The 19,391-nt window shown below is 40.5% G+C and overlaps 3 protein-coding genes across 10 annotated transcripts; 2 read left to right on the top strand and 1 right to left on the bottom strand.

Moving 5' to 3' along the window:
* Positions 1 to 371: 371 nt before the first annotated feature.
* LOC116207717 (transcription factor TGA4-like) lies at positions 372 to 4,734 on the top strand. Of its 4 annotated transcripts, XM_031540790.1 has the most exons (9): positions 398 to 839; positions 1,620 to 1,788; positions 1,907 to 1,981; positions 2,369 to 2,428; positions 2,500 to 2,577; positions 2,656 to 2,719; positions 2,960 to 3,231; positions 3,497 to 3,724; positions 4,112 to 4,734. In XM_031540790.1, exons 2-9 carry the CDS (start codon positions 1,630 to 1,632, stop codon positions 4,262 to 4,264), a joined length of 1,089 nt encoding a protein of 362 aa, XP_031396650.1. In that variant the 5' UTR covers positions 398 to 839; positions 1,620 to 1,629; the 3' UTR covers positions 4,265 to 4,734. The 4 variants fall into 4 exon arrangements, with proteins under 4 accessions (XP_031396648.1, XP_031396647.1, XP_031396650.1 ...); XM_031540788.1 differs by having other exon boundaries at positions 372 to 839; positions 1,617 to 1,788; positions 2,500 to 2,719; XM_031540787.1 differs by having other exon boundaries at positions 378 to 839; positions 2,500 to 2,719.
* Positions 4,735 to 11,414: 6,680 nt separating this feature from the next.
* On the top strand, positions 11,415 to 14,827 carry LOC116207676 (shikimate kinase, chloroplastic). The gene is made up of 11 exons (XM_031540733.1): positions 11,415 to 11,572; positions 12,123 to 12,438; positions 12,743 to 12,801; positions 12,984 to 13,038; positions 13,120 to 13,192; positions 13,376 to 13,463; positions 13,575 to 13,657; positions 13,779 to 13,908; positions 13,997 to 14,075; positions 14,311 to 14,375; positions 14,461 to 14,827. The coding sequence occupies exons 2-11, from the start codon at positions 12,216 to 12,218 to the stop codon at positions 14,521 to 14,523; spliced, it is 918 nt and encodes a 305-aa protein (XP_031396593.1). The 5' UTR covers positions 11,415 to 11,572; positions 12,123 to 12,215; the 3' UTR covers positions 14,524 to 14,827.
* Positions 14,828 to 15,395: 568 nt separating this feature from the next.
* On the bottom strand, positions 15,396 to 17,704 carry LOC116207675 (F-box/kelch-repeat protein SKIP6-like). Of its 5 annotated transcripts, none has more exons than XR_004156957.1 (2): positions 16,496 to 17,702; positions 15,396 to 15,752 (listed from the first exon to the last, which is right to left on the bottom strand). XR_004156957.1 is itself a non-coding variant. In XM_031540732.1 (2 exons), exons 1-2 carry the CDS (start codon positions 17,627 to 17,629, stop codon positions 15,735 to 15,737), a joined length of 981 nt encoding a protein of 326 aa, XP_031396592.1. In that variant the 5' UTR covers positions 17,630 to 17,704; the 3' UTR covers positions 15,396 to 15,734. The 5 variants fall into 5 exon arrangements, 3 of the variants coding, with proteins under 3 accessions (XP_031396592.1, XP_031396590.1, XP_031396591.1); XR_004156956.1 differs by having other exon boundaries at positions 15,396 to 15,739; positions 16,496 to 17,700; XM_031540732.1 differs by having other exon boundaries at positions 16,667 to 17,704.
* Between the last annotated feature and the right edge of the window lie 1,687 nt (positions 17,705 to 19,391).

Below are 19,391 nucleotides of genomic sequence, written 5' to 3'. Positions count from 1 at the left end.
CGTTCCCGCCACAAGCACTCCTACACGCCACACTCCCAGAACCCGCGTGCACTGCACTCGCCACACCAGCCCCGTAAAAAATCTCCATCGCTTCATTCCGCCATCCGAACATCTCCGCCGGAGATCCCCACTGCAGGAAACAGCGGCAGCCCGTGCCTGGCGTTGCCATCACAGCGTACGGAAGCGGAGGCCGCTCGAGGCGGAAGGCGGGGGAGAGGGAGAGGGAGAGAGAGAAGTCCACCTGGTGCGCACATCGGCACCGCGGTGCTTCGGTAGTGGAGGAATGGCGTGTGATGTTTTGACTCTATCGATATATATAGCATTATACACGCAAATATAATATGGCTGTGTAGTGTGAACAGATACATACGATCGATATGTACAGTATATGTAAATAATGTAATGTCAGGAAAGGCTTTAATCATGATAATTATCTTAATCGGAAATCGTCAGAAGTCATCGTCATCACACTGTGTGAGATAGAGAGAGAGAGAGAGAGAGGGAACAGCATCAGAAGTCTCTTTTAAGCTATATCGCGTTCCACTTTGCTACCTTGCTTCTCCAGCTCGGACATGGTGGAGCTTAGGGTTCCGATTGCGGCTGCAACGACAGGGCTTCGGCTGAGGGCTCGGTGCTCGGGGTCGGAGTGAGCGCATGGTCTGGTTTTTCGACCCGGTTCTGACTTTCGGCCGGGTGTGTTGACCCACAAAAGAAGAGGAATTTGAATATCTGGAGCTCTTGAACTGAAGCATATGAAGTTTTTGTTACTGGGTTTCCGCTCTTCTGCTCGTGTTTGATTCGTCTGTGGAGATAGAGCTGGTTTCGGCGTGGTCCATCTGGTGGGCACACTGTTCCATATGTCTTGTTTGGGTTCCAAGTAAACGGGTGACTGTTTGTTGCCGAATGGTTGGTTTTTTATCTTCGGAACATTGCCGAGACATGTTGGATTTGTTTTTGGGGACTGATGTAAAAGAACATACTTTGTGCTTAAACTTGTCAATGTGTTAAATATTGCTTCTTTGATTTGGTTTGCTTAAGGCTATGCTTCTTCTGCGGTGCTTTCTTTACTACAAACTGCTCGGAGTTAGTTCTGAAGCTTTCCCCTGTCCCGTTTAACTTTCTCAGTAGCGCCGCTGCGGCTTGAGTCTCCATTGATTCGGAAGACACCCTGATGCTATGAGACTTGCTGTTTTCTAGCATACTTTCGGGGGAGCTAGCAGTTTTCTTTTCCTTATGATATCCAGCTGTATGTTTTATCATTTATTTCATCATGAGTGAAACATTATCTCAACTCTGCTGTTTCATTTTGTATAAATAAAGAGGAAGTAATATAATAGGGGCTGCGGGTTTTCTTCCTTTTCAATTAACCAACCTAGCATCTCTGATCTACATGAGTTTGCCGACTCTTTCACCTGTTTGGCACTGTGAAAAAATTATTGGTTACAAAGGGACGAACTCGAAATTTCCTTACTACAACTTACTTGATGTGTCTGCTTTGCTATGTACTAGTCTCTTCTTCATTCTTATTTTCATTAGCACCTTTTCGTGTTGATGTATGTTGCATTATCTCATAAGCCTATGGTTCTGCCGAAAGATTGACTAGCTTATCCCATCAGCAGTGCGTGCATCATGAACCCTCCCTCTGCCCAGTTTGTGCTCCCCAGGAGGATGGGTATGTATGAGCCCTTTCACCAAATAGGAACGTGGGCTCAAAATCTAAAAGCTACTGATGATTCGGTTGCATCTGCATCTCTGATTGTAGAAGTGGATACAAAGTTGGACAATCAGGTGGTGCTTCTTTTTCATTGATATATATATGGACTTGATTGCATTCTTGGTGCTGGTTACCAGATGAGTTTGTTGTGAAATATTCATTCTCTGTTTTTCCTTTTCTTGGGTCCCTTAGTCAGAAGATACTTCACATGGCACACTGGGTACTCCAAACAAGTATGATCAAGAAGCAAGTAAACCTTTTGACAAGGTAAAGACAATGCTGGTGCTACATTCTTTTACAGCTTCTTGCTTCATCTTATGACTTCTAACAATATAAACTTGCATGGATTTTCCTTTACGCCTATCATTGTTGAGATTTTAGAGGTAAGATTACAGATAATGCAGTGATTGTTTAGTGCGTTTGATGATGTTTGATTTTATTAAGGAAGACTGGAGTCTAGAATTTGCAGTTAACTTTTCATTTTTTGCTATTGGACTATAATCAAATGAAAATAAACATTGCATAAACAACTCACTTTGGCTGAATTGACTTAGGAATTGTAACACTTGTACCTAAACTTGTGCTATTCATCGGAAGCATTTGCTGTCAACATATCTTGCATGTTGATTTCGAGCTTTCCACTTGATTCTACAGATTCAGAGACGTCTTGCGCAGAATCGTGAAGCTGCACGCAAAAGTCGTTTAAGGAAAAAGGTAAGAGCTGAATGCAATGCTGTCATTTGTTATTTTAAAGAAATCAGTAATCTAATTTGGTTGCTTTACAGGCCTATGTGCAGCAGCTAGAAACTAGTCGTTTGAAACTTATTCAAATAGAAAAAGAACTTGACAGGGCAAGGCAACAGGTTTGTCTCTTTATTATACATCCCTCATTTCATTCGGCTTCTCCTCAGAACTCCAAACTCGTAAATGCTTTATTACAGGGCGTCTACACGGGTGGAGGAGCAGAATCCAGTCACCTGGGGTTCTCTGGATCTGTAAACACAGGTTTTTGGGACATTCCTGTAGATTTCTCTCCATGATGTGACTTGAGTTGGTATTGCACATGCATAGTCGTCCGTTGTTTGGTTAAATCAGGTTCTGGGTCTGATTGCCATAAGACACCGGGGCTTCTATTATATTGTTTTAATAGTCCTTCAGTTTTTGCTGAGCAATGGCAAGAAAAAGGTTTTCCTGAAAGGAACCGCATGGAAAGCTCTAACTTAATTGAACTCCGGATACAAGCAGGAATAACTGCATTTGAGATGGAGTATGGGCATTGGGTCGAAGAACAAGATAGGCAGATTCTCGACCTGAGGACTGCTTTGCAAGCCCATATCAGTGACGCAGAGCTGCGGATACTTGTACAGAATGGAATGAACCACTATTCCACACTCTTCCACATGAAAGCAAATGCTGCGAAAGCTGATGTGTTCTATGTAATGTCGGGCATGTGGAAGACGTCATCGGAACGCTTTTTCCTGTGGATAGGAGGGTTTCGTCCTTCGGAGCTTCTCAAGGTATAACTGCCAGCATTTCTTATTACGTCAAGTTTATACAGTTGTACCGCATGCTCCTTCGTATCATACAGCTTCATATGGATCATACTGAAGCATGACCGATCATTCATTGGTTTTAACTTTTAATCAAAGATTCTGCAGTCTCTGCGCACTGTTTCTGGCGAAAAGAAAACCTGAAATTTATTATTGTTTCTTTTCTTTTATCTGGTGAACTGTAAATATTCTATTGCAATGTTGGTGATCCGCATGACTGTTTTGGTGGCAGGTTCTTGTGCCACAACTTGACACGTTGACAGACCATCAACTTTTTGAGATATGCAACCTAAGGCAATCATGTCAGCAGGCAGAAGACGCTCTGTCCCAAGGCATGGAGAGGCTCCAGCAGACTGTATCCGAGACCGTCTCTGGAGGTCGGTTGGGTGAGGGGAGTAACATTGCTCAAATAGCTCCGGCCGTTGAGCAGTTGGAAGCCCTCATCAGCTTCGTGAAGCAGGTATTATTCCAGTTTCTTCTAGTTGGGTCGTTATCTTTTTTTTTCTTTTTTTCTTTTTTGGTGAAATACGGGGCCGAAGCGCTAGTTGTGTGTTATCTTTGCGTCTCATATTTTCTGCATTTTGAGATAATTAAAAAAAAATTATAATTCAGTAAATCAAACAAGTTCTCTCTGGTAGAAAATTTAAAGTTGCCAATTCTAGTTTGTATGCATACAACAGTTCACTTTTCTCTTAGATCGGATTATCTCGTAAAGTTTTCCTTATATGAAAGGATGGCTGAGATGCGAGAGTAGTTTCTTGGCACAATTTGACCATTTAAGTGCTATTTCCTAATCCTAGAGTAATGCTATATTTAAATAAACTTCTTTTGTTCCTTGTGCAATTAGGCTGATCACATTCGGAAGGAGACGCTAAACCAGATGCCCCGAATCCTCACGATACGCCAAACAGCTCGTGGCCTGCTCGCATTGGGGGAGTACTTCCAGCGCCTCCGGGCACTAAGCTCGCTCTGGTCTGATCGTCCTTGTGAGACCACCTAACTATCACTTCAGAAAACCTTTTCTCGACCTAAGTAGGCCGTAGTCAGGGACAAACCAGCTTCTGCTCTAGCCACCAATAAGCAGGCCAATTTGCCATTTCAGGAGTTTCGCTCAAGAACACGAAATGTTAAAATGAAAGTTCCCTCTCTGCTGCTGATATTTTTTATGCGGCACATAGTAATTGAAGCTGTAAAAATGTATGTAGCCATTTTATCCTGGAGACGATTGAGATGGTTTTATTTTCGTAGTCGGGTGAGATGTCAAAGTTAGTATAGGTTTCTAGCTCTTTTCGGGTTGTGTAAAATGGGTCTTTCCGTAGTCTGAATGTCTTACAGACATCCGTGTATATATACACAAAATTCGCTTGTATTTCGGATTTTAATTATCTGGAGGGATGAGAATAAGTACCCGGGATATGAGGACACAAACAGTATTGCTGCAATTGAAAGCTCTATGTTTCATTGGATGTATCGGAAATCTTGTTCTTCTGAATGGTCTATGTGCTTCATTTGAGAATGGAGATTCAAATATAAACCTTCTTCTTAGATACTCGTACTGTCCTAAACACTCGAATCATTTTGAGAGTTCTGAAATTGGGTAGACACACACACGCGACGTAGTAGGTTGAATAACTTTCATCGAAATTGGCTCGATTGATCGGCTAGTTTGGTATGGTACCTTGTGATCTGATGCAAATCTTAGCTTAAAGGAGTGATGGATGTAAGAATAAGATAACCAAAGGAGCAGTAATGAAGGATCAGACTCGGACTCCAACGCCGACTGATTTGGGCTCTGATCAGTGATTTTGTGGGCTTTTCCTCAGCTCCACGGGCTGGATGGGCCCATCTTATTGGGCCGGGCTGGACCCGGTCAGATTCCTCGAGCTAATGACGTGTTGAGAATTTATGATGCGGATCTAAAGTATCAAGAAGAGTCTAATTCCATATGAATAATTTCATGATACGTGCTCCATCTCACATGGCAAGGCTTTGTAGTCCGGGTCTCTTCTCCGTCGAACTGAACATCCGCAAACTGTTCGCGAGCTGCACTCCCAATCTGGGCCTGTGCCGGTCGGTCTCGTCTAGAAAACCAATCCGGTTGGGGAGAACGAATGTGGTGCTTATCAAGTGAGGAGTTCTAAGTAATCATGCGGCAATTGACCAAAACTAAAAGAAGGGTAGACAAGAAGAGTGCTTCGAGAGGTTGCAAGAGTGTCCTTACTGATCATATGGCAATTGACCAAAGAGAACTGGTAATGCCCATGAGGTTAGGTACTCGCCCACGTGACCTATTTTAGAGCCGACGACCTAATTAATCCTCGAGAAGCATGTGCAGCTCCATGTACGTGTATCCACCGCGTACTCGCATTAGGAATATTTATGATAATTGACTCGGTCGTGAATTTGAAAATACTTTTGTGTTGACACCCGATAATTTATTAAGTGACATTACATGGATCTTTGATTCTATCTAGTCTAGATTAATAATATTAGCAGGTTTAATTTAAGTAACCACGCAAGTGTTTGGATAAGATATATTATACTCAATTCAATTACCACTTTTTTCTTTTCTTTTTTCCCTTCAAATATTGTAAATGCAAAGATTAAAAGAGGGCAAAAAAGAAAGAAAGAGAGAGATCATATTCATGTCAAATCATGACCTTGGAAAAGTGGAAAAATGAGTCATCACTTCAAATAAGAGATCAACTTAAATGCGCCAAAATGCTATGGTACCTTGAACGATGATGAATCAATCGACTATTGTAAGGTCGAGTTCGTGGTGGACATGAGTTTTAATATATCTATCCCTATATGTAAATAAAGGAAACTTTAGTCGGTAAAGCAACGTATCAATTGTTCTGTAATCCACGGATTGAAGCAAAAATTGATTACTGGGAATAACTCTGGAGTTATTATATGTAACTCAGTATAATTGATGCAAAGATCATTTTGTCTAATCTTTATTCATTAGTTATTATTTCTTTATAATTAATTATTCTAAAACATATTATAACGAATAGGAACTTCGTATGACATTAATTATCTTCACATGATTAATGCTAGGAATTTAAAATGAATTATATGGTCGGGAGGTATTGTGCTTATTGGACCCTCCAAATAATTAATTAATCCCTAGAAGAATTGACTTAAACCTACCAATCTCTCTTGTGCCTCCATTGATCCCTTCACCATTTGTTGAGCCATGGGCCCACCAAATATTAAATGATTTTACAAATATTCAACATCTGTTGACCTAAAAAATTAAATAACATGGGCTTTTCCTACCGTAAAAATAAAAAATTAAAAAAAAAACAATCTCTTTAATCCCCTGTAATGTGTCTTCGAGGAAAGCAATAACAATCATGCAAATTTGGTGCAGTATATGAATTCCAATGATTACTCAAATGATATTATAAAATTATTGAAAAATATTCTGAATTAACATCAATGTGTAATTTCTTTTTTTCTCTTTTTCCTTGGAATAGTTAATGACCAATTATCCTTAAAAAAAATAAAAGCATGATCACTTGCTATGATGCGAGGGATCATTTCCATGGCACAATTAATCGGTTAACAAGTATTTAGTATTTATTATTGCATACAAAGAAAGAATGATGGTGATGCAAATGACAAAAGAACTTCGATAATGTTTGCATGACATTACTCGGCGCATATCAATTACCTCGTGTTACATCGTATTACACGCGTCAAATGCACCTATGTCTATACGGATTTTTTATTTTTATTTTTCAATATTTTCTTGTTTAGAAGTTCTTACTCGTGCTTTTGGGTAGGTATAGAAAGTGACCGTTAAAGCAAACCAACTTAAGTAGTTTGCCATCGGCCATCAATGACAATGAAGGGTTAGAACCGAATAAAGAACTTTCTTAAAGGGCCACCCAAAAATATACTTCACTGTTTTTTTTGGATAAAATTAAAATGGTCCAATATTTGTGAAGGATATCGAATTTCTTGGTGATGGCGTGTTGGCAGCTGGCCAGTTTTACGTTTACGCAATTACGTCCATGGTTCATGAAAGCTGTTTGGGGAGCTCAACTCGACTTTTCTGTCGGATAGGTTACATATAATATCTAACTCGGCCCATGTATTTATAATATCTAACTTATCAGCGCAGAATGCGACTATATATTAAAGAAAATTTACGTAATGGGAGCATAGGAGGCAACTCTCCTTGCATGGACATCGGGTGCTTTTTCTCAGCTTGCTTGAGTATATCTGGAGTCTTATATCAAGTGAAAATCGACATAAAGATGGCTAATAATAGATTTATTAATTGATGTAGTGGAAAAAATTATAAAAAAGTTAAATTCATTGTAACTTTTTTGAGTGAAAAAAATTATTGTAATTTTTAGAAAATGAAAGAAAGTGTTAGACTTCTGTGTCCAGCTGATTATATAGTATTGGATTATCAAACATAGGTAAATTAATTAGGTGATGCTTACGATACGTAAAATGGTATTTTTCATTCCGGAGTCAAACCATAATTTCAAAAGATTAAAAAATTACTAACGAAAAAAAGGAGGAAAAGAAAATGAAACAATAATCTTTCAAAGTAGGAAGTAATTGTATATATATTAAAATTGACGGGAAAATTGAACCCAATATGAGAGAAAAAATCCTCACCAACTTTATCATTTGACTACTGGGAAATAAGAATAAGAAAAGGAAAAAGAAAAAAAGAGCCGTAGTAGCAGTTGGCAGGTGAGGCATCAACCACAATTTCCGATTTATAAAAGCTTTTAATGTTTTCGATCTATTTCGTAAAACGAAAGGGATACTGCTGGAGCTTCTATAATCCGTTTTTAATATTGTTTAATTTCCTAATTATTCATGAAAGAGAAAATCATTTTCTTGAAGAAATTCCTTTCACATTATCTCGATCGTTTCTACTTTCTAGCCCTACTTCGCAGAGACTTCCATTTAGAAACAATTCATACGTACAACTTCAATGTCATTTCACGGGGCCATATGGAAATTGTCGATATGGCCAACTTAAGAAAATTGACCAAACTATACAGAAATTATACAAAAATAAAAAGGAGTGATGAATTATATATATATATATATATATATCATTGTGAATGTAAAAAATTTACTTTCGAAGAGTTTTATCGTTTAGTAGGCCGATCCGGCTTGATTGGATTAGTCAATACTCAATTGAGTTTTTGGATACCGGAATCATACCGAAAAATGCAGGATACCGAAATCTCTCATTCAGATTCGAATAAATTAATATTATGTAACTACCAATGATTAGATTCAAAACTTTTAAATCTCGTATAAACATTCGATGATAATTATATATCAGGAAAATGCAGATACACCGGACATGATATTTCGTCCAAATAAATTAATGGTTTCGATTGAATGAAAGTACAAACTAATTACTAAAACGCGGTCCAAATTTAAAATCATGCATTGGCATAAGGTGGTCCACCATATGGAATTGGCCTAGGAAAAATACGAGGGACCCGAAAGTTACCTCCCTATATTATGCATGCCTGGGCCCTTTCGTATCTTATTGCCGTGTTTAAATCGCATGGTTATTAAATAATTGTAAACGGACATTCGAATTTAATCCGCATTTTTAGGGACAGGATCAAGATTTTGAAATAGAGCAGATAGGTTGAAATAGATTAATTTTGATCCATATTTAAGTTATAATGCATGTCTAATGCTTTTTTTTTTTAGTATGCACCATCCGAAAATCCTATAGACCCAAACTGATTCAAGTTCTAGCAGCATCAGCCTACTTAAAGATAAAACTATTTCAATCATGCCTACTTTTATAATTACGCCTCACAAAACATGCGTCTTTTCAGAATGGGAAATTTCTATTTTATGGACTATATGGAGTATTACCATTATTTTGTTCTTTAAAAGATGAAAAATGAAATGCAAGGCAAAGGGGTCAAATAGGATCAAAAAGATCCACATGGAATTACCAGGAAAGCAAGCAAACACACACAACATGACAATATATTTAGAGAAAGGCATGGGACAATAGACAAGAGATTTTTGTTTTTTTGGATTATTCAATATCTAGTACAATAAAAAATGAATAATAAATAACTAATAAATGGACATAAGTAATCTCATTAGGTATCGAAGACCTCTAGATCAACGGGTGAAGGGGTGTGTCATTGCGCTACACCTTCTCCTGATATAAGAGATCTAATTTAACAACTCTTTTTGGTACCGATGTCTTGACAATTGAAGTAATCCCTGACCGCAATATCGAGGCTGGCTTTGAGTTTAGAGTGGATATTGATCAACTTTAGATGCAGCGCCGAGGGTCGAGTATCCACATGGATAAGGTGTTGAAGAGAAACGTACAAACCCTATCTTTGTTTGATCATATTTGACCGGATGATTATTTGGACGATCAAAGTGGGTCATATATAAGCCTACCGGCCCGATCCTAGTTGACCCCTTCTCAAGAACAGCTTATGTATAGCGAAAGACCAACAAAATTTGACTTACTCTTGCTATTTAAGAAATAATTGCACACAAGAAGGCTCAAGGAACTTAAGTAGATGGACTAGTGGGAATGGCCATAAAGTATAATTGACTGACAATAACTTTACAAATTTAGAATTTAGGGGGGGGGGGGGGGGGGGGGGGACATGGCCTTTATTTTAAGAAAATTATGAAAAATGTATTTGTGTAAGGTTTTTCTTAAGAATTAGAGACACATTTTATTTAAATCGTAAAAGAAATTGATTGAATTAAATGTATATTAGTATTTAGAGGGGGACATAAATCCTAGCTAGAGTACATAAAGTCACTCACCGACTCCAACCCAATCTTCAGTAGATTTCCTTATGTGAAAAAAAACATAAAAATATATATGGGTCGTGGAAGCCTCTCTTTATTTATTTTGATGAAATTAGGAAAAAAAATAAATACATAAAAACAAAAGCCATGAGAGGTTGGTGAGAGAAGCTTATCTGGCTATGACTCATGCCAAGTCCACACGTATGCACCAATATTCGGTCTTATCCAAAAAAATGAAGTACTTTTTTTTTTTTAAGAAATAATAAAATGAGACAAAATCGATACATGGGAGAGACCAGACCGGACCACAGGAGAAAGTACTGGTGGGGCCACGTCCAAGAGGAGCAGACCATGGGACCCAGCCAGGCATCCCCCGCTACCAGAAATGGATACGGTGGCACATAGATTTCAGATAATTTGTTTATTAAAATAAACAATAATGAAAATGTTAATATTGATTGGTTGAATCGGTTCGCACTCACCCTTGTTTGGTACAATCTCGTTTGGAGGCATTTAGATGGAAAAGAACCATATACTAAGAGAGTTTTACACATAAGTGGATTAATCTTTGTTCAAATTAAATTAGTCGTGACCATTATATTTTCAAATACTCACAAATCAAAGAAAATAAAGGAAAATAAAAAAACACATGAGTCTTAAGAGATCGTGGTTTCATGGGTAAGGACCAATTGGTACTTTACACTGCTATATTAAGACTTTCCTCCCTAAGAAATTTCATATAAAAACTAAATAGAAGATGAAAAGCTTAAAAAACCTACCATTCTCAGGGTCAATGTCAAATTGGTCCTCAAAACCCTCCCTTTGTTTCCACCGTGCATATCTAGAGAATCCGTTTGTGATGAACCCGGTCCTTCGTTGAGTGGGCTGAACACGTAGACGGTTGAAATAACAGCTATGAATAGTAGGAAACTCGGTTCACCGATCAGGGCCGGTTCCATGAATCGATGCTAGAGATTGTAGGTTCATTGGTTGCGACCTATAGCGCATAAGCTCAGTGAGTATGAGCCTCGGCGAAGTAAGGCGGGCTTGTTAGACTGCGAAGGATGTTTTTTCGATGCTCTCCGTGGGCCAGGGAAGGAAGATATAAGACTCTTGGGGTTGTTTTGAAAGATATAGAAGTTTAGGGTCGAAATGAAATTAACCGAACTACGCAGTATCCCCTGTTGCCTGTGGGCCATGGAAGGAAGATCTAAGACTCTTAGGGAAATTGTGAAATACATAGAAGTTTAGGGTCGAAATGCAATTAACCGAAGTACGCAGAATCCCCCGTTCTTTCTCCGTTCGCGCTCGCACAGTAACATCTGACTGCCACTTCTTTTTTATAAATGGCTTCAGCATCAAAACCAACCCTTCCCTCATATCATACCCTCCCGTTGAGAAAAAGAGACCGCAGACAGCGATATAAGAGCTTCGCGTGCCTCTGCAATTCCATTTCTTCAGGAACAATTCATTGCCCGCCCCGGTATATCGATTCTGCCGTCAATTTCACGTGAGTATGCAGCTCTTGCTTCTTTCCCATTGGTTGTGAGCTGGTGAAAGCTTCGTTAAATGTGAGCTTCCAAGATTTGATTTTTTCGAAAATTTTCGTATGGGGTGCATAAGAGGGTAATGATTCCTTGATTAATCCTTTCTGGGTTCTACGAAAGATAGAATTTTTTTTGCAGAAATTCGGGTTTTCAACATTTACCCCAAAATCTGTGCTTTAAGCTCCTTTGGAGAGGCAATGTAGTGTGCTGAATCTGTCATGCGTGTTCCTCTTTTGGGGTTTCATGAAAGGGCTTTTGCCTCAAACATTGCTTGCTGTAGCTTTTTGGTTTCTGGATGGGGAAGTCTTCCGTTTTCTAGTTGCTCTGAATCCATGGGGAAATTTTCCCTATGGTAGGTTAATAGTTGATATGCATTTATAAAGCATTCTCATAAGAAAATCTGGACATTCCATGAGTATTTGCTGCCTATTCCATAGATTTGGTCATCTATTCATTTGTTTATGCCAATTGGGCGAGGGAGTAAAAGGCCAATTTGTTTCATCTCAATTGCAGAAGCCACCCATCTTATTGTTGTGAATCTAGTCTCCCCAGTACGAATTTATTGATCCAATTTGGAGGCGAAAGTGAGCTCTCCCGGAACAAACGATGGAGGTGAAGGTCGTACAGAGGCCGCAAATCTCGATGTGGATCGAGATGGACAAGATCGGGAGGAAACCGAGTGGTTCGCTTCGGTTTGATCCTCATAGAGCAAGGGGCCAGCAAAGGGTTCAGGTGCTGATATCTGCCCGTCTGCAGCCAGCTAGAGTCTCTAATAAGCAAAGGGCAAGTGCTCTGGAGGCCTCTTATAATTCTTACAAGAATTTCCCAGGTACTTGAATGGACTTCTCTTCGTTTATTGCCTTATCTTGATTATGATTTTGGGTCGTTGTATTGAATTTGGTGGCTGCTTTGTCGTGTAAAGGTTTTCCAGTTTTCCCTTTTTCGGCTTCTTTTCCCTTTCCTTGAATAATGAAAACAGAAAATTGGAGATGTTCTCTATGAGCGATTTGAGCCCTTTTCTGAATTTTGTCGCGGGCTCTTTAGTTTGCAAAATTGTCTTGATTTATCTGAATGACGAGTTGATATGACATCTGGCAGCCCTTGACAGTTCTTTTTCAATATCATTTTTGCAGCTTCAATATTGGAATCCGAAAGTATTAATGGTCCCTATGATGAATCTGTAATTCTGAAGGTATGAGATCATTTTCCTCAGTTTTTTAGTCTTTTGGTTGCTGGCTTTCGCGGCCCATCTTGCTTATTAATAGACGCTGATTCTGATTAAGGCTATGAAAGTTTTTACTATCAGTTTGGTGAATTTAGGTCATCTAGATCATATTGCTGTATGTATCTAACTAAATGTCTGAAAAATTGCAGAATAAATCTCAAGAGATTGAACCATATTTAAGTGGGCGCTGTATATATCTTGTTGGTTAGTTTCTATCTCCTGAACCTTCAGTATCCATCACGTTTCTGTAGAGTATTTATTCTCACCCACAAGATGAAACTGCAGGTATGATGGGCTCCGGAAAAACTACGGTGGGCAAGGTCCTATCGCAAGTGCTCGGATACTCTTTCTGCGACAGGTTTGACTCTTGTTCTCAGTCATATAGTTCCATGTAGCATTTAAAGCCAATTGGGTGCATGACAACAAGAAAAACGGCCTATATAAACTAATTCGGGAGCAAATAAATTTGATTGTCTTGTTGATTTTCAATTATTGATTTCTCGGATGACTAATGTCTCTGTTTTCATATCTGGTGATTCAGTGACTCATTGATAGAAGAGGAAGTAAATGGAACTCCTGTGTCTGATATCTTCCAGCTTTATGGAGAAGGCTTCTTCAGGGACAAGGAGGTTCGTAGAATTTGTTATGACAGGATAGTTGAAACAAGATAAAATCTAAACCAAGAAAAGAAGCATCCCATTTCATCTCAAATTACTGATTATATCATAATAGTTTTGCAGACTGAAATATTGCGGAAGCTTTCGATAATGCACCGAATCGTTGTCTCTACTGGCGGTGGCGCAGTCATGCGGCCAATCAATTGGTACTTCCCGTTAACAAATAGCTTTTCCTCTTTAAAAAACTGGGGGGAAAGAACAATGTCTTTTGGCTCCATAATCATCTTTTTCGACAATTTATTCATGTGTTCCTTTTGTCTCATGCAGGAAACACATGCAGAATGGAATTAGTGTCTGGTTGGATGTCCCATTAGAAGCATTGGCGCAGAGAATTTCTGCTGTGGGAACTAAATCTCGTCCCCTTTTGCATAGCGATTCCAGTGATGCCTACAGAAATGTATGTTCTCTTCTGCACTTTTCCAGAGTCTTTAGTTATAATTCATCTCTGTTTTTCTATTGGCTGAGACTTACGGACATTCTTGCAGACATACAAGCGACTATCTAACCTTTTTGAAGAGAGAAGTGAAGCATATGCAAATGCCAATGCTCGGGTTTCCTTGGAAAGTAAGTTTCTACTTTCAATTTTGTTGAAAGTGAATGCCAATAGGTTTATATTCTCTTGCTTGGGGTCTCTTTAGTTCCGAAGTGGCATTAAGCACATTCTTCTATTTTCTCTACTTTCCAAGAATTAAAAAGTGTTAGAGAATTGGAAGAATCTTCTTTATCATTATTTGTTCGTAATTCTTACCATGGTCGTTCATTGTATGTGAGCTGATGTTTAGACATCTCGACCTCGCAGATATTGCTGTCAAGCTTGGTTACAGGGACGTGTCTACTCTCACACCAACTGCCATAGCAATTGAGGTTCCTCTCTCCCCCTATCTGTCCTCTGGTTAAAACAAAGGCACTATATTGGTCCAACGACTAACTAGAGAATGCATCTCTGCAGGCTCTGGATCAGATTGAGAACTACTTGAAGGATGAAGAAGGCATGTCTTTCGGGACATTCTAGCTTGAATTCGGATCTCGTGTATACCTTATTTTTTTTTTTTCCTTTTTCTTTTTTTCTTTTAACATCGTACTCCCTGTGATTCTTTGTAATCTTAATGAAAGCTTTGCACGTGCCAGCTTCCTATTTTTAGTGATGAATGTGGCACGTGCAGGCATTGTTATTATCCTGGCTATGTAAAATCGGGATGCAAATCGGTTGAATTAAAACCGGGGAACAAAAAAAAAAGAGTAAAAAGTATGTACTGTTTTTCCATGTTTGCAGTATTTCCTTTTTACAGTCCTCAGTCGAAGAAGCCATGTGATTATGTCTCGGATATCTTTTTGAATGCCATGGTCGGTGACACAAGCAGAAAATAGTTGTTAGACGAAAGGGTATATGAATGTGCAGAACATTGTAGTACTCTTGTAGTCTGATGATTTTTCTTGGACGATTGTATCATTTAATCAAATCTTGCGATCTATTGACTTCTAACAGTTCTCTCTTCTGATGGTCCTTTTGCCTTCTGCAATTTGATAATCCCAGTCCACCTCTTGATATATAAGAAGATAAGCCAGGTTTCCGTCGACGTCGAGGACTATTATCAATCCTTTAAATTGGGTCCGGAGGTTGAGAGATCCCATCTTCACTTAGTAAGAAAGCTACTTATCAACATCCCCAACAATCTAATGATTTGTGAAAATGCTTCTCGTGCCGATTGTAGCTGAATTATCCTCACCATCATCGAAGAGGGCAGCAACATTATCAATGATATGACTAGAAAGTTGGTTTTGTTAGACAACATGAATCTCGGCCATTGAATGGTGGAAGGGTTCAACATGAAATTATGAATCCATCTCTGACCTTCCCTGTATCTGATGACCGATGTTGAAGGGTTAAAAAAGGTGGTGAATCGATAAACATGAAGCTCTACATTGTCTGATAAGATCTCGAGTAGACTTGTACACAATCTTACTATGATAGCAGGAGTAACGGGCTTATCACTACGTACATCTACTTGATACATCGCGTCAACACAATTTATACACAATTTGTGGATATGCTACATATCACAGGGTTCTTTTACATCTTATTCACTCCTCATGCTAATCATCCGGATCGTGGATATGCTCGACTTATATTTGGCTTGATAAGCGGCCAAAAGCAAGATAACTGCATCCCCTTTTCGGCATCAGGTAACGATTGGTTGTTGAATAGTAGTCCCAACAGTCTTGTTATCCTACATGAAGAAACTGGTAAAGGTTAGCAAGTTATCAGAGACAAGAATCCTAATACGAGGATAATAAGAACAAATTCGTGCTGAAATGAACCGTTTAACAACGTGGAATAAGATCGTTCTTTATTACATAAATGAACGAGCACAATCATCACGATGACAAATATGCACAAGAAATGAGTTTTTTGCAGTCTATTCTGCTCTTCTGACGTGAATAGGATTCAGTGTCCACGCCAAATATAACACCAGGAAATAAGCCTTGCAAGTAATCCTTTTATATAACCAACCAGCTGCAAATTCTAAAGAATGCCGACTTAAGACAGCTAAGATCCGAATCTATGGCTTATTTGGGAGAATCAAGATTAGAACAGAAATGCAAACTAGGAATCATGGCATCGATGTTCAATGGATTATAATCCATTACCAGGAATCCAACCTTGTATCAGGCCAAATCGATATGCATTGCATACTATAGTAATCAAGCTTTCATGGAAAGCCCAAGTACGAGGCTACCCATGTTTTGAGCTTGATTGAAGCTGAGGTTTCTACTTTATTGCAAAGGCGGTCCACCGCTAAAATATTCAACTTTAGAGGCTCACTAGCCTAATCACGCTCATCCAAGCTATTGGCTGAAGCATTTTGCAGAAGTATGCAATCCAGCTTCGTAACCAGCTTGTTCACGCAATTAACTCGAAGCAGGCAACTACTTCCTGAAACTTTAAACTAGACCAGCCGTATATACCCGCAAAGAAAACTAACCCGAGGAAAATCAAGCAACATCTCGGAAAATGTATCGGATAAAGGAATCAGCAAGAACCGTCACAATGTGACTGCCACACAGTGGACAATTGAGGACCGGGCAGGAACCGTTAAAACCGACTCCGACCAACGAATCTCACCCACCAGCTCCCCATTGCAATCCTTCCTCACCTCAATCTCCGCACACCAGACCTCCATCTCCTTCCCATTTCCGACGGCTGACTTCCCTTCCCAAACCACAATCAAATTACCACCCATATTGGCCATTGTCGCGCCGCAAAGGAACCTCGGGAGGCCCTTCTCGACCCCCTTTAGCTCCTTCCAAAGCCCTTCTCCCCAGTCGAACCCCCGAATCTTGCCCAAGTAGTCGTAGCAATACAAAATTCCATCAACCACGCAAGCTCTCCCTCTCCAGCCATTGTCGAGCTCATTTTCCACCGGGGACCACACCTCCCTCCTCGAATCATACACGACCCCACCCCGATCGGCCATTGCGTACAGTTTTCCATCGATCACCGCGCTCGCGTGCATCCACTTTTCCCTCACCTCGTCCGGGCTCGGTACCGCTGCCCACGAGCCAGTCTTCGGGTCGAGGGCCTCAGCCCAATTGGCGGCGCGAGCCCATGTGTCTGCCACGCAACCACCCATCACGTAGAGCTTACCGTCGACCACACCCGCAGCGGCGAATTCACGGGGGACCCGCATGGATGGGCCGGGGCGCCAGGTGTTAAACCGGCAGTCAAGGACCCAGACCCGAGCGGAGGCCACGTCGTTGTGGGACCCTCCGAGGACGTAGAGCTCTGGACCGAGGACGGCGTAAGCGGACCCGATGTAGGGGGATGGAACCGGGGAGATGGGGACGAGGCGCCGGCGGAGAAGGGTGAAGCAGAGGAGGGAGGAGGTGGAGCTGGAGCGAAGGGTGAGGTAGAGGGAGGGCTCGGTGGGGCTGAGGAGGCGGCGGGTGGTGGCGAAGAGGGCGGAGGAGAGGAGGGATCTGAAGGCTCTGGAGACTAGGCAGAGGACCGGGTGTTGAGACCTCGGGACCCGGGCGAGGATGCTCACAGCGACGTCGTCAGGGAGGCATGGAATCAGAGTCTGAGCTTCCGGCGCCGGCGGAGAAGACGTGGCGGACATCGAGGTTAGGTGGAGGAGATGATCACAGGTCCGGGGAGTGAGGAGGACTGCGAGGGGATGGACAGCTCATATCATTTTCGAGAAAATAGAATTACACAACCCCCTATTCTTAAATAATTCGAAAATGAACCCAATACTTTCATGTCCTGCTTCTGGAAAATTTCTTTTGTGGAGGTTGGGCTCCATTGGACCCACAAACACTTATGGGCCTCGGCCCATCGATTCGTCTTGTTTGTTGAAATCATAAGAGCACACGAGGGAGGAATTGATGGTAAGAAATCATAGAGACAAAGAACACATTTGCTATTCATATATTGGGTTCTTCTACGAAGTTCTGGTTCTGAGCCATTTATGCTGCTAACACTACCCTGGAGAGGAAGGATCTCTGGAGCTCAATTAAGAACATGAAGAATTTGGTTGGGAAGGCTCCCCGGATGCTTGCAGGAGATTTCAATGTTATTAAAGAAACTAGAGAATCAAGTAATTCAGACACCAGTGACCTCCCTGGCATGGCTGAGTTTAAGGAATTGCTTGATGAAGCTGGTCTTGAAGACCATAGCTGGACAGGTTATTATTACACCTGGACAAACAAGAGGGCTGAAGGTTTCATAGCTCGTAAGCTTGGCAGGGTGCTTGTGAATGACTATTGTTTTGAAGGTTTTCCAAATTCCACAGTGGAATTCCTTTCCACCATTGTTTCTGATCACTCGCCAAGCTGTGTCACATTGGGTCAGAATAGTCCCTCTTTTAGAAGCCACCTTAAAATTTTCAATTACTGGACCATGCATGGAAAATAAGAAGTGCGCAAGGTTTGGTCCACTGATATTAAAGGCACTCCAATGTATGTCTTGTGCAAGAAACAGAAGTTATTGAAATGTGAGCTGAAGATATTCAATAGATTAGAGAGAATTATGGGGATATTTCATGTAGAACAAAGGAGATCAAGCATCAGCTGAAAGAGGTGCAAGATGGTATCCTTAGTGGTAATTCAAGTGCTTCTCTCTTAGCTCTTGAAAAGGAGTTGCACGCGCTATATTGAGCTCAGGACTGCAGAGGAGGCATTCTATAAGCAGAAAGCTCGAGTAAGATGGCTCTCTTCAGGGGATCAAAATACAAGTTATTTTCATACGATTGTCCAGGTGAAGAGAGCAAGGAGCACTATTAAGGCACTTATTGCAGAGGATGATAGAAGTCTTCATAACCCCAAAGACAAAAACTTTTTACAACAGATTCCTGGGTACTTTAGATTCTTGTGTTCATGGCAGTAGTGTCTCTGAGCTGCAGAAACTTCTACACTATAGGCTGACTCCTGATCAAGCTAATAGTCTTACTACTAGAGTCACTGAAAAAGAAATTAATTGTGGAGTATGGACAGTGACAGAGCACCTGGCCCAGATGGGTACAGTGTGCACTTTTATAAATCTTCTTGGATCCTGGCTAATCGTCTGAAGTGTTTCTTATCTGAATTCATATCCCCATTCAGATTGCGTTTGTAGATGGGAGAAGAATTGGAGACAACATTCTTCTTGCTCATGAACTTGTTAAAGGCTGTAAAAAGGAAGGTGTTTCTCATAGATGTGCAGTGAAGGCTGACATAATGAAGGCCTTTGACTCGGTTAGTTGGAGTTTCTTGTTGAATATTTTTCATGCTATTGGGCTGCCTGAACAATTCACAAGCTGGATATTTGAGTGTATCACTGGCCCTAGATATTCTGTTGTTATTAATGGGGGTATGGAAGGTTATTTCAGGGGAATGAAGGGG

The sequence above is a fragment of the Punica granatum genome, chromosome 5 (genome assembly GCF_007655135.1).
Source record: "Punica granatum isolate Tunisia-2019 chromosome 5, ASM765513v2, whole genome shotgun sequence".
Lineage (NCBI taxonomy): Eukaryota > Viridiplantae > Streptophyta > Magnoliopsida > Myrtales > Lythraceae > Punica > Punica granatum.
This window is presented reverse-complemented; position numbering and strand designations above follow the sequence as displayed.

Coding starts and splice junctions, on each gene's coding strand:
- LOC116207675 (XM_031540730.1), bottom strand. CDS start 17,629: ATGTCCGCCACGTCTTCTCCGCCGGCGCCGGAAGCTCAGACTCTGATT.
- LOC116207717 (XM_031540788.1), top strand. CDS start 1,630: ATGAACCCTCCCTCTGCCCAGTTTGTGCTCCCCAGGAGGATGGGTATG. Junction 1,982..2,368: donor CAAGTAAACCTTTTGACAAG/GTAAAGACAATG, acceptor TTGATTCTACAG/ATTCAGAGACGTCTTGCGCA. Junction 2,720..2,959: donor CTCTGGATCTGTAAACACAG/GTTTTTGGGACA, acceptor GGATACAAGCAG/GAATAACTGCATTTGAGATG.
- LOC116207676 (XM_031540733.1), top strand. CDS start 12,216: ATGGAGGTGAAGGTCGTACAGAGGCCGCAAATCTCGATGTGGATCGAG. Junction 13,464..13,574: donor GCTTCTTCAGGGACAAGGAG/GTTCGTAGAATT, acceptor ATAGTTTTGCAG/ACTGAAATATTGCGGAAGCT. Junction 14,076..14,310: donor TGCTCGGGTTTCCTTGGAAA/GTAAGTTTCTAC, acceptor TCGACCTCGCAG/ATATTGCTGTCAAGCTTGGT.